This window comes from Triturus cristatus, chromosome 2_1 (assembly GCF_964204655.1).
Source record: "Triturus cristatus chromosome 2_1, aTriCri1.1, whole genome shotgun sequence".
Lineage (NCBI taxonomy): Eukaryota > Metazoa > Chordata > Amphibia > Caudata > Salamandridae > Triturus > Triturus cristatus.
This window is the reverse complement of record NC_140581.1, coordinates 767373989-767386379: the sequence shown is the minus strand read 5'-3', so window position 1 is coordinate 767386379 and position 12391 is coordinate 767373989. Positions and strand designations below refer to the sequence as shown.

The 12391-nt window shown below is 42.4% G+C and overlaps 1 protein-coding gene across 1 annotated transcript in view; it reads left to right on the top strand.

Moving 5' to 3' along the window:
• Positions 1-12391, top strand: part of FBN2 (fibrillin 2) — a 969744-nt gene that overhangs the window by 809776 nt on the left and 147577 nt on the right. The window contains exons 36-38 of the mRNA XM_085632710.1: positions 3391-3513; positions 4885-5046; positions 7934-8002. Coding sequence (XP_085488836.1) covers positions 3391-3513; positions 4885-5046; positions 7934-8002 — 354 coding nt within the window. The remainder of the gene's footprint in view (positions 1-3390; positions 3514-4884; positions 5047-7933; positions 8003-12391) is intronic.

Sequence of the window (12391 nt, the reverse complement as noted above, 5' to 3'; positions counted from 1 at the left end):
GACACTTGCGTTGTACGATTCTCAATATCCGAGACGAGTGCATTCACTGTTATTGTTTCATGTTCCTTTGTTCTTTAATGTGTTTGTCTTATGGTGGGTTTCCTTCTATTGTTTCATCTTATCTTCTCCCTCTCCCCCTTTTTCTCTTTCACACAATTCTTTTATTGTAGAAAGTTGGCTTTTTATGTGAAATATCAAAAATCTGATATACCATCTAAAGAGTCCTGGGGTTCCCTCATGAGTGAACAGTGGCTTGCTATGCAATCCCCAAAGTGCTCTATTTGAGGGGAGTGTGGTCGAGTAGCCTTAGGCTTAACACAGAGGAGTGCAAGACATATGCAAATACACACAACGATTAATAAATGACACAACTCAAGCAGGAGATACACACTCATTTATAAAAATAGCATGTATCTTTATATATGTTTAGGCATCAGAGAATAATCGTTCAGGTAAGCACGATTTTAAAAACTATTCTTTTCACTTCAAAAAGTGAACACTGCGCAATTTCTGAGTTCTGCAATGTTATCCTATGGAAGGAAGAACACGTTCTGTGAACAAGTTTAGTACAGCAACTTACAAGACCAACCTCCAGGAGTTAAGGTGCGTGGTGGGCAAGGCTCAAGACAACACCAGCAGTACACCACCAGCGGCACAGGTGCAGCCGGGTGCAGGGTGCAAAACAGCATTGGGAGCCCAATGTATTTCAATGGAGATCGGTCACTGTAGCAAGAGGCTGCAGGCTCTGGCCAGGAGGCCAGTCAGGCTGAACCAGCAAGGGGTTTCAAGACTTGCAGTATTTAGGGACAGGGGTGCACCTTCTCTAAGATCTGAGGTGACGGGAGTAGGGGGTGTCCTTAAGCATCTGCTGTTTCTTTACCAGAGCAGTTGCGGTTGAGGGGGCTTGCATGCAAAGGCTACAGGTGCCGTCAGGGATTCCAGGAGAGGTGAAACCATGATGGACTTGAGCTCTGGACGGCTGGGGTACCTTGTTGACACCAATGGCCCACTTCAACTCGGGCCGGAGGGGACGGGTGCAGTGTTGACTTCGGGTGTCGGGTTTTGGTGGCTCATGAAGCCTCGGAGTCTCCACTTTTGAAGTTTCTTCAGAACAGGTCTGTTGTTCACTGGAAGTCTTGAGTCTTTTTTGATGTAGGTAGTCCTCATATGTTTCTGGAGCCAGCAGCTGCAGGACGAGTTGAATTTAGTGCCGTTTTTCTACGAGGATTGTGTATTAAGTGGGCAGGATGTTGCTTTTGGCCTTGCCCCTCTGTTCCCTACTCCATGAGCCAGATGTATACAGGCTGTAGCCCTTATCAGTGGGCTCTTGCTGCAGGGCTCAAACATTGGCTAGGCGATACACCCAATATGCCAGCCCCTGTCCAGAAGATATGATCTTCATCTGTGCACAGCAGGTCTGGGTAATTGTTATACTGTTATTGCTGAAGACCGTGACTTGCATGCAGTCTGCCAACCGACCATGATAATGTCTTACTTGAAGTTACCTGCAGTAATGCATTTTTATTTTAAAAAAGTATTCTGACTTTTGCTATCTCTTGAAGGAAAACAAAGCAAAAAACTCTGAAAGCAGCAAAAACAACCATGACAGTAATGATCCTTGCTGTTTTCACCTTTCTCCTTTTTAGGTCTCGCAGAAACAGTGCATGTGCTGTCACTTTTGAGATCTTTTGTTGACCAAAAAAAAATCTTAAAAGGGCTTAAAATCTGCCCATTACTAACCATTGTTTGGCTTCCTCCTCACTCTCATTTACTTGCTTCGGATTGGTTATAGCATGCCAGTTTAGTGTTCTTCCGCTACTCATGCTCGGATTGAGGTACTTTTTTGTTTTTACTTTGCATCTAGCTCTCCACCTACATGTGCTTGCAGGCCAACTCCTCGCTCTGCTTCCTTGCTGCCTGTTCACCTCATGCACTCCTCTCATTTATTTTGTGAAGTTTAATTTAGTGCAAATTCTTTCAGGCACAGGGAGATTAAGTGATGTTGAGCCAACGAGGGGACTCGAACTTGGTTTCCCCTGCCCAAGTCAGCAGCTCTGGCCCTTGGGTCACTTCTCCTCCCCATGTACTTATCATCCCCATGCGCTCTGTTTGCTCTCTGTTGCTGGAGTGCTTCTCGCCTCCTCCCTGTTGTGCTTGCCCATCTGCTTCTCACTGTTGTTGAACCGAGACTCCTAATTATAAATAATGGGTTGGATCTGATATGTGATCAGCTTGCATTGTAGCGCTGTACGTGCGCACCCCGGCCATAATGTAATCACAGTAATTGGGTCTCATTTACAATTTTGTGCAAAATAATGGTCGGACATCCAAACAAGGGCCTGCTGTTGTCCATGCGCTTTGAATTAGGTTGTTCCTTAAAGAAGCATAGGCAAAGCAAATAGATCTCGCGCATGCCAGAACTATTGGCCGTGTCAATTTTTTTTAGCCATGTTGTTCATCAGTGCAGCGCTGTGCAGCATGGCTGAATGATAAATAAACAACACTATGACATGGCCAGCGCTGGCTAAGTCATAGCGCTTTTTTTTTAACTTCCAACCATGGTGCACAGCAGCAGACCTGCTGTACAACATGGTACAAAAACATTGTCAAAGCCAAATAACTTTACTATTTGCCATTGTAATTTTTTATAAGCCATGTTGTATGACAGTGCAGCATGGTTCAGAGTAAAAGTAAAAAAAATGCTATGATATGGTCACCGCTGGCTGTGTGAAATCGGTTCTTTTATCTTTTTACTTTCAGACGTGTTTTTTATTTTTGATAGATAGACAGACTGACAGCTAGACAGACGGACAGACAGACAGACAGACAGACAGACAGACAGACAGACAGACAGACAGACAGACAGACAGACAGACAGACAGACAGACAGACAGACAGATAGATAGATAGATAGATAGATAGATAGATAGATAGATAGATCGATCTGGTAGATTCCTTGCTAATCTTTTGACTGACTCTTTTTATCTCTCCCTCTCTTTTGTATGTTGACCATTATGCTACTGCTGTTTTTCCTTGGTCTGAATACAGTCTGCTCTTAATTGTCAGCTTTTCAGCACCTAATGATTAACTCGTAAAATAGCAAGACTTCCAAATCCACAAGAACTTGGTGGTGCTCTTAACATTTCATCTGTCTGGCCTGACTCAATCTTGAAATAGTTGGAAGTGCACAGGTTTTTAATGAATATGCTAACAGAAATATGGAAGCTCATTTATTAATATGTATTGTGTGATTTTACTGAGGAAAAGTAAAAACTCAATGACATTTCTGCAAGTGTATCTACATATATCCTTCTGCCTTATCCGGCCAAGTTTCCATCAGTTGTTGCACTAAGCATGTTGCAGATATTTAACTTGTTTTATCCATTTTAGATATTGACGAGTGCGCTGATCCCATTAATTGTGTTAATGGCCTGTGTGTCAACATTCCTGGGAGATATGAATGTAACTGCCCACCAGACTTCCAGCTGAACCCCACTGGTGTTGGATGTGTTGGTAAGTCTGGAACTTTGCAAATGTGTCTCACAATCATGATCTGTTATTACTTGAGTTAAGTCAAAGAACATATCACAGGGGCTTCTGATATCTGTAAAACTATTTAGGTCCTTGCAATGAGTTGGTCGGAATTTGATTAGGTGGTAGCGATAATGGCTGGTATCTCAGCGACGGAGTTCCCCCTTCCCCAAAATATAAATGAGGCCCTAAGTCCTTAACACTTGATTATGAGCAGACAGTTTGGGTAAAAAACAGGAACAAGTATCGGTGTAACATCCTGACTGTGCCTGACAGTCAAGTAGGCCTTTTGGAACCCAGTTTCATGGTATCAACAGACTCTGGGTCTCATTTAGAATTTGGAGGGAACTGAATCCTCCACTCTCTGGTGGAAACTCTAAACAAGGAGTTGAATCCTCCAGTCTAATTTCCAACACAATAATATCCGTATGTTGGAGAAAATTCAGCTGGTATATGGTACTCCATATTTACAGTATCATGCACATATTAGAGGATTGTCAGTTCCCACCAAACTCTAAGCAAGGTCCTCCATTGCCAGGTAGTTCCCTATGTCGTGCTAAACTTAGATACAAAATCTTTTTAGAGTACGTCACACCAAAAAGAATGTATAATAGATCCACTAGTAAAAGCAGTCTCACAAAGATTACTCTGTGAGTTTTGACGTATTTTTGACTTACTCCTAGCATCATGCAGGATTGCCAGGAGCACCGTACACTTACTCATGGAGCATAGCTTTGTTCATCAGTTCCTCTATTTGTCTATGTAGATAAATATAAATGCTTGTGTAGTCCTTTACAAAGTTCCATATTTTTTGCATGTAAACTGGAACATTAGTGCAGTTAAAGGCACTTGAGTACAAATGTTTGTTTACACTTCATAAGTAATTTGCTTTAATCATATAAATGCTTCACAACAAAATATGCAAGAAAATTGTTGATAGATGCAGGTGCAGCATTCTGTAGGCATAAGCGTAGAATATGTTGATGCACCTGGTTTGGAGTTTTCTGGTTAAGCTAATGATCTTAGTCACAGACACTGAAAAAGAATAAGTGGTTCATCTGAGAGTTGGGTTAACTGGGGAGGGTGGAGTAGCTTGTGAAGTGGATGCAAATCCCAAAACATTGTTGGGGAAGTAGAGATTGGAAATTAGGCTACAGTGTATTTAGGACACATTGTGAATGTATCATTCCAGAGACTGCATTAGACCAGAAGACGTGTCAAAGATAGTGGGTAATAGTGGATGAGAGAGATTTCATTTATACTACTTACTTAACGGAATTTTAAAAATGGCGACGTGGATGTTTGATGCAGTGTCTATGCCTGTTAGACATAAAAATATTTTTTGCTTTGCAGATACTAACATTGGCAACTGTTATTTGAACTATGGCCCGCGTGGGGATGGTGGTCTTTCCTGCAGCACGGAAATAGGTGTCGGAGTCAGCCGTTCCTCCTGCTGCTGCTCTCAGGGAAAAGCCTGGGGAAACCCCTGTGAGATCTGCCCAGCCGTCAACAGCTGTAAGAAAAAGCATGCTTTCATTTAATTTCAGATTGTTATGACGCAATGAAGTACCTTAAATCATTCAAGGTTGTTACTTCCTTAGGCGCTTGATACGTATTTAATCATTATTATGTGTGGGAAGTTGATGCACACCTAATATCACAAATCAACTCCTTCATTCTAAATTGGCAATCACTCATGGGTTTTACATGGCACAGGTATCTCTCAAGGCTTCCCGAATATAGAGTTTGCTTTCATTTTCTTGCTAAGATGTGAAGAGACAGCAATTCGTATTGTCCCTGGACACAACAAAATGTAATCCAGATTGGATCCACTGAGGAAAGAAAAGAGTTACCACTCTATTCTGCTCAGCAGCATTTATCAATGACGTAAAAATTTTATTGTGCTGCACATGCCCACCTTAATGTTTCCATACAGCATTTCTGCTCTGCCTTTTCATGAAATGCCTAAGCCTTCTGCTTCACTTCTCCAGGTAGCAGAGTGAGACAGCTTTTGATAATGGTCTGTAAGCTATTTATTTCTACTTCTCTTGTTCTATTGGCACATAAAGATTTTATATATTCTGCTGTAGAAACAGACAGTTCTGTGGTGGTCAATCGAGAACCCATGAACAGCATTCTAGTTGTGCGCGCTGTTAATCTAGGTCATAGGTGAGGAGTGCTGAGACCCTTTGGGTGAAGACTTTTACATTATCATGTGAGAGATTTTGCCATCACCGCCTCTATGCAAAAAAAGAATCTAACATGTATGTACCTGTGGTTTCTAGAGAAAAGTACATTTACAATGCTTGCTACATACAGTTTATACTGTATCAAAAGAAAGGCTTTAATCACACTTGACTGAAAAGTATGAGTCCTAGTCCATACAACATGATTATGTTATGAGCCCAGCACACCTGTGTACACTCGGCCGGTAATATTTTATTTTTTAGGAAAATGGCAATGTTGCCAGCAATTCTGAACTTTGGCCTACATCTGCAATTTGCTGAATGTAGGGTTTGAAATAAAACAACCAGGCTAAATAGGTTTGTAAGTAATGTCTGCAAGATGTTTAATGGTCTCAGGGGTTGTTTCACTTTTTCCATGGTGCAAAAGGTGTGATGAAAAGCAGATATACTCAACCAGTGTGCTCCAGAACGTACTGTGCAGCATCATTGAGTCCTGGGCTAACCCATGGATCTTTGATCTTGGAATGATAAAGCCACTGGTCTTGTCAGTTTCAGTGTCTTTATGATTAGCCATAGTAAAGTCAGTCAGTCTGCAACTGTGGTAAGTTCAGGATTCCAGGCCCAGTGTCGCTGATGCCTTCTTTGAGCTCAGCAGAATCATATGTACATTTAAACCAATATATCCACACAGGCCATACCTGATAATGAATAGGGGATAGCATTGTCAGCTGCAGATGGTGTAGATGATCAATTACTGAGGGGGCTGCTTTGCGAGTAGTCTGAGCAGAGCCAAGAGGCTTTGGCACTGGATATGTTGCTATTAAGAATTGAATTTGCTTGAGTCTGTTTTTGAGCTTTCCGTAGAGCCTGAATTAGAATTTGGACGACGGGCACGCCATCAAAAACAAGACGGATATCCTGTTTGCCTTCTTGGAAGTGCATTATATCTTATGACGAACTCTAAATCAGGACCTAAAGAGGTTGTAGCAAGCTTTTACATCCAGATCTTATCATGGAAACATGACATGTATTCACAGCCAGCAATACTGAAGCTTCACCTAGGTGCTTGATTGCAATTGGGCATATCGGCATTGTTTGCTCCAGTGGAGGGGTTTGGTAGAGCAATCTACTCTCTGACTGTGTGACCCCATTCTCCAGCCAGAATGATTCTGAACTTTTCACCCGTGATGTATGACAAAGATACTTACAGACCTTCCGAATCTTAGCTAGAAAGTGCTGAAACTCTGTGATAGCGCTAGTTCCCAGCTGTCTGATTTCCGTGTGTTGCCTGCTATTCAAAGTCTTACCCAAAAAAGAATTTCTCCCACTGTATTCATGACTGTGTGATTGGAATCCTTCCTTGATATGTGCAAAGAGTAAAGCTGAGTTTCCCTGGGTCTATTTCTAGCATAAGCTAGGGCATAGACTAGAGACTAGGATAATAAGAAAGGACGCCAAAGGACAGACATGAAAATTAATAAAATAAAGTCCAGAATCATATTCTATTGGGTACTCTTAAAAGCTGCAGTTCCATTGTCCAAATGTTCAGCTCCTTTGGCAGAGGGAAAAAGGAATGATCAGGCGGGTATATACTAGACACATAAAATCTAGCTTTGTAATGTTGACTTTATGGCCAAACTACTAAATCAGTATTGAATTGGTAGGACAAGCACATACAGTGGGAATTACATTCTGACTCTGGTGCTTGAGTATATATACCTGTGACCATGTTCATTAACTGTTCTTTGTTCACCACTTTATTAGCTAAACTGCACAGTCTCCACCTCCTTTTATGCCTCACCCCCTTCCTACTTAACAATACCTCGCACAGTGGTCCGGAGATGGTTCAAGAAAGATTGCACCACAGGGGCTTCCTACGGTAGAACGTTCTTCCTGATGCCTACGAAAACCTTAACCTGGGCAAAAGCCGTAGCTATTAGTTTAGCCAATCATTGTTCTCTTTGATATGCACAACGCCCTAGTTCCTTCTTGGCTAAGTTCAACCATAAGTGTTAACAAAGAGAGAGGTAATCTGCTAATGAAGAAATTCCAGCTGTGAAGGAGAGTCATGTATTTGATGTTTACCATGGCAAAGTTTCTTTCTCAGGTAGCATGACTCTTAACATTAATAAGAAGTAAATGATAAATAATAACAATGTAATAATATACGTAGTACAGCTGTTTATAACATTTATATTTTAATTATTTTCTTACAGCTCAATATAACACCCTTTGTCCTGGAGGTGAAGGATTTCGACCAAATCCTATTACGATCATCTTAGAAGGTGAGTCCGTTTATCATATCTCGGTAACCAGTAATTAATGTCAAATAATGATTCTTTGCTAGGAAACTGGATTTCTGATGATTTTAGTGTTCTCTTTCAAATGAAATAAACGGCATGCCCAGGAAGAAGAATTGCATTTTAACCCAGCAGACAAAATGGCGGGTACAATATAAAGCCTGTTTTGCTGCGTAAATAAAGGAACTCCTGCTTGTAAAGTGATTTGCTTAATTTGCACAGGGAATTACTTTATTACCTAACAGTGAACTTCATTATTCTAAATACAGGAGTTCCTTGTCACAATCCTATACACCACCCTCCCGCCCCCCCTCAGTGATGGCCTCATGTCTTGTATTGCTTTGCTTGGAGTTGTACAGGAAAAGGAAGGGGTATGACGCTGATTTGTAGACACAGGGAAAGAGCTTATTTATTTATTTTGAAATATGTTCTATATATTAGTGAGCAGAAATTATATTCGTAGCTCCTTTCCCTATATATGCATAAGTGCAAATATGTTTGCATCGTTCCTGCTTTCTGTCATATTCCACATACGTTTTAATGGATTTTCTGCAATTATTATGTTTGTATCAGAATATATCAAAAATGTAATGTAGCTTCTTTGGAACCAATCGCAGATTGAATTTCGGAAGCAATGCATATACCCTCTCTGAGCACACTTCTTTGGGATGTTTCAATACTGGGTTTTGACAGTTGAACAGAAAACCTTTCAAAATGCACTATATCATTGGTCAACTAATTGTAGGCATTTTAGTCTTAGACACTTCTTTCTGTTAAAGGTATTCTGTGAGGTGACCATTTATTAAAGCCTTTGCCTTATTTACAAGGCTGTATTACACCACTTAACGTGTAAATAAGGCCCCCTTTTACTCTACACTTGAAAGGAGAGTGCAATGGGTGTTTTGGTGGGCGTACCGCCACAACACCCATTGATTTTTTTTTTATTGTTCTTTTTATTAAATGCAAGGTGTCACACGGAAAAACAATGTACAAGCAATAGTGTTCACCATGTATCAGTCAACAGCGGTACCCCAGTATAATCATTACACCGACAAGAGTGTAGCATTGTACAATATTTCAACATTGGAGTCTAGTACACAATGTCTTGCCGTTGTCTGTCCGTCGGTGGCTCGCAGATCTCTCCCTATATGCGTTCCATTTTTGCCATATCTGTAACCACTTGTTGGGGCAGCCTCTTGATATTGATTGATTGATTGAGGTACTTATAGAGCGCAGCTATCACCCTACGGGCATCTTGGTGCTTGCATTGGGAACCCATCCTGGTTTTTCCCTGTAAGATAACCCGTACTGGGCATCCCCAAGGTGAAAGCCAGGCATCCCGCCGCGGGGGGCCGTTGTGGAGATTAAGCAGGCTTGTTGCCCAGAGCTGCATAGTGTGAACTCGTGCTTAGAGTGGGCACCGAAGCGAGAATTATCGAGTCCATGGACAATTGGGTTCTGGACCCTACCGCGTCGGGAATCGAACCCAGGTCCCGGGTCTGATCTCTGCTTCAGGGTATGCCTCCTCTAACCAGTGAGCTACACTTATACTATTTTTTCGGTAAACATACAATGATCCATATAGTTCTCCCAAAGCGTCAGGGATGGCTTCTCCCATACCCCCCACAATCTTGGAACATTTCGCTTGGCAATCATCTTCCCCAGTGTCACCCATAGTTTCTCTTTGATATTTAAGTCCGTGGGGCCCCAGATATTTAAAAGACACAGCATCATATTGCAATCAGTCGTAATCCCCATTACTTCTGTCATGCGCCTTTTCACTCTCGCACAGTAATTCTGGATTATAGGACACTCCCAGAGTGTGTGTATGAACGTGCCTTCCTGCCCACATCCCTTGGTGCAGTCTGCATCAGTCCTAAAGCCCATCTTCTCCAATGTAGGCCCTGAGAGGTATATTCTGTGTAAGATCTTCAACTGGACGAGCCTAAGCCTGGATGAGATAGCTGTTTCTCTAGGAGAGGCAAGCGCCTCCAACCATTCCACGTTGTCCAGTCCAGCTACATCATGATTCCATTGGGTTCTAAGACGGAGAAGGGGGTCAGGTGTATTATGGATAAGCTTTTTATAAATTAAAGAAATCGCCTTTTCAGGAAGGTGACCATCAATTATCCTGCCTCTAACGCGGAGGATTCTGGCGGAGTCTCCCCCCTAGGTATTGCCGCCTGGAGCGCATGCCTAATTTGAAGATACCTAAATTGTTCGTATTGTTCCCATGCTGAGCAAAGGGGATGACCCCTCCCTCCCTCCACAGCTTCCCGACTGTGGAAATGCCGATTAAGTCCCACCGATCAAACTTTTTGGTAGCTCTTAGATCCCCCATTCGGGTGGTGTCCCAGAGTGGGGTGGCCAGTGTAATCCTGTCTTTCCACCCCAAGCTTAACGTGGCTGCCCACCAAACCTGAGCAGTATGTCCAGTGGGCCCCGTCAGCTTCAGTCTGGAGTGATTAGCATATAGTGCGCCCCTGAAACTTCCGCCAGGGAGTAGCCACCTGTCCATATTGAACCCCGGGTCACCCTGCGGTCCATAGGTACAGTTGTTAATGGCAGTGAGTTACATCCATTGATTTTGACGCTGCCCCCTATTTACAAGGATGGCGTAAATAAAAGGCAATGCCAAAATTAAGACCAGGTAAAACCTGGTCTTAACATGGCACAACAAGGAGAAATGGTTAATTTCTCCTAGTTTTTGCTGTTTCTATGTGTCAGTGACGTAACAAAGCCCCCTGCTGCCACTGCAGTGCAGGGGGCGACCCGAGCTCCAGGGGGCCCCCTCAGCACAGTAACCTGGCCTGAGAGCTCCTGAGTGAGTCCAAAGGGGGGCCCCTCCATGTACATTGGAGTGGGACCCCCTCAAGTTTTGTTATGCCACTGCTATTTGTTAAGATATATATACGAGTCCTGTGTTCCTTCCTTCCGAACAAATAATTAGTAAGCCAAGGGTAAATCCTTATTATAGCGTAATATGGTGATCCCAGAAGTTTTCATTTTTATGTTCATTCACTGTTCAAATAGTACATTCCACACTCAATGAGATTATGCAATAGTTTTTTATTAGAGAATTGAAAGGACAGCCACTGCTATGTGTGCTGCCTTGTGCAGCACACATAGAAACAGCAAATCGCCATGAATGACTGTGTATGTGCAGGAAGGGATTCCTTCCTGCACATAAACAATCATTTAAAAAATAACAGTTTGCAACTTCTATGTGTGCTGCCAAATGTAGCACACTTACAGGTTTCAAATCGGCATTCTGGATTGTTTATGTGCAGGAAGGGACACCTTCCTGCCCATAAACAATCATTCCTCCAAACGCAAACCCTCTTGCACTATGGTGAAAGGGTGCCTGCTTTGGCGCTAGGCAGCTACATTTAGTGCCATTGCTTTGGAAAACATAGGGGTGCGCTACATTCTTGTGAATACGGCGCATCCTAGTGTTTCCAGAATGGCGAAGCATGCTGTTTGCAATTTTTGCTTAACACCACGCTTCACCATTCTGTTGCACATTTGCACCATTGTTTCTGGCCTAGAGAAGTTCTGGCTCGCTTTCTAAGGGCCCGAGTATGCCTGGAATCCCAGTGGAGCTAATGATAGAAGCTACATGTCCTATTGGGAAATTCTGGTGTTTCTCATGAAGATTTTGGCTGCTAAATGCCGAAAACCCATGGTGAAACAACGGGGAAAACATGTTGGAATCTGCGTGGAAACACCAATTCCTGCATGTTATTCCCCTAGAACTTGTAATCCATATTACTTTTACGCCCCCTCCCAAATTAGCAGGACCCGCAGTAACATGAATTCTGGGGGCAAGGAAATAACAGGAATTTCTAAGAAGCACTGCTAATGAAGGCCTTGAAGGCATAATGTCTGCAACAGTAAACTGTCGGATTCTCAAAAGAAAACTGAAATGCAAACTATGGAGCCAATTCAAAGATGTATTTGTGAGTGTGTGTATGTGTCCTACATTAATTTTTCGATGTTGGTAGCTTCCTCTTTTTAATGATCAATCTTTCGTCACATATGAAAAACATGTTTCATCACTGTCGGTAGTCTAAACTATGAGGCTAATTCACAAAGACATTTATGAGCAGTGTAGTGGTGCTACAGAGGTACATCTTGATGTACTCATACATTCCTTTGTGAATTGACTTCTCTGTGCATGAGTTTGAACTGTGCGTGCATAATGTATACTACGACTGCATGACTTGCTCATACTTTAAATGTTGTCAGACCCTTGGGAGTTCCCAAAGGCATAAAGAACTATGACGTATGCGCCTCGATGACGTTGTCAGAATAGTACTCTTGTTTCAATCTGGTGCAACTTTGACGGTTTCCCTTTGCAAATGTAACATGTAA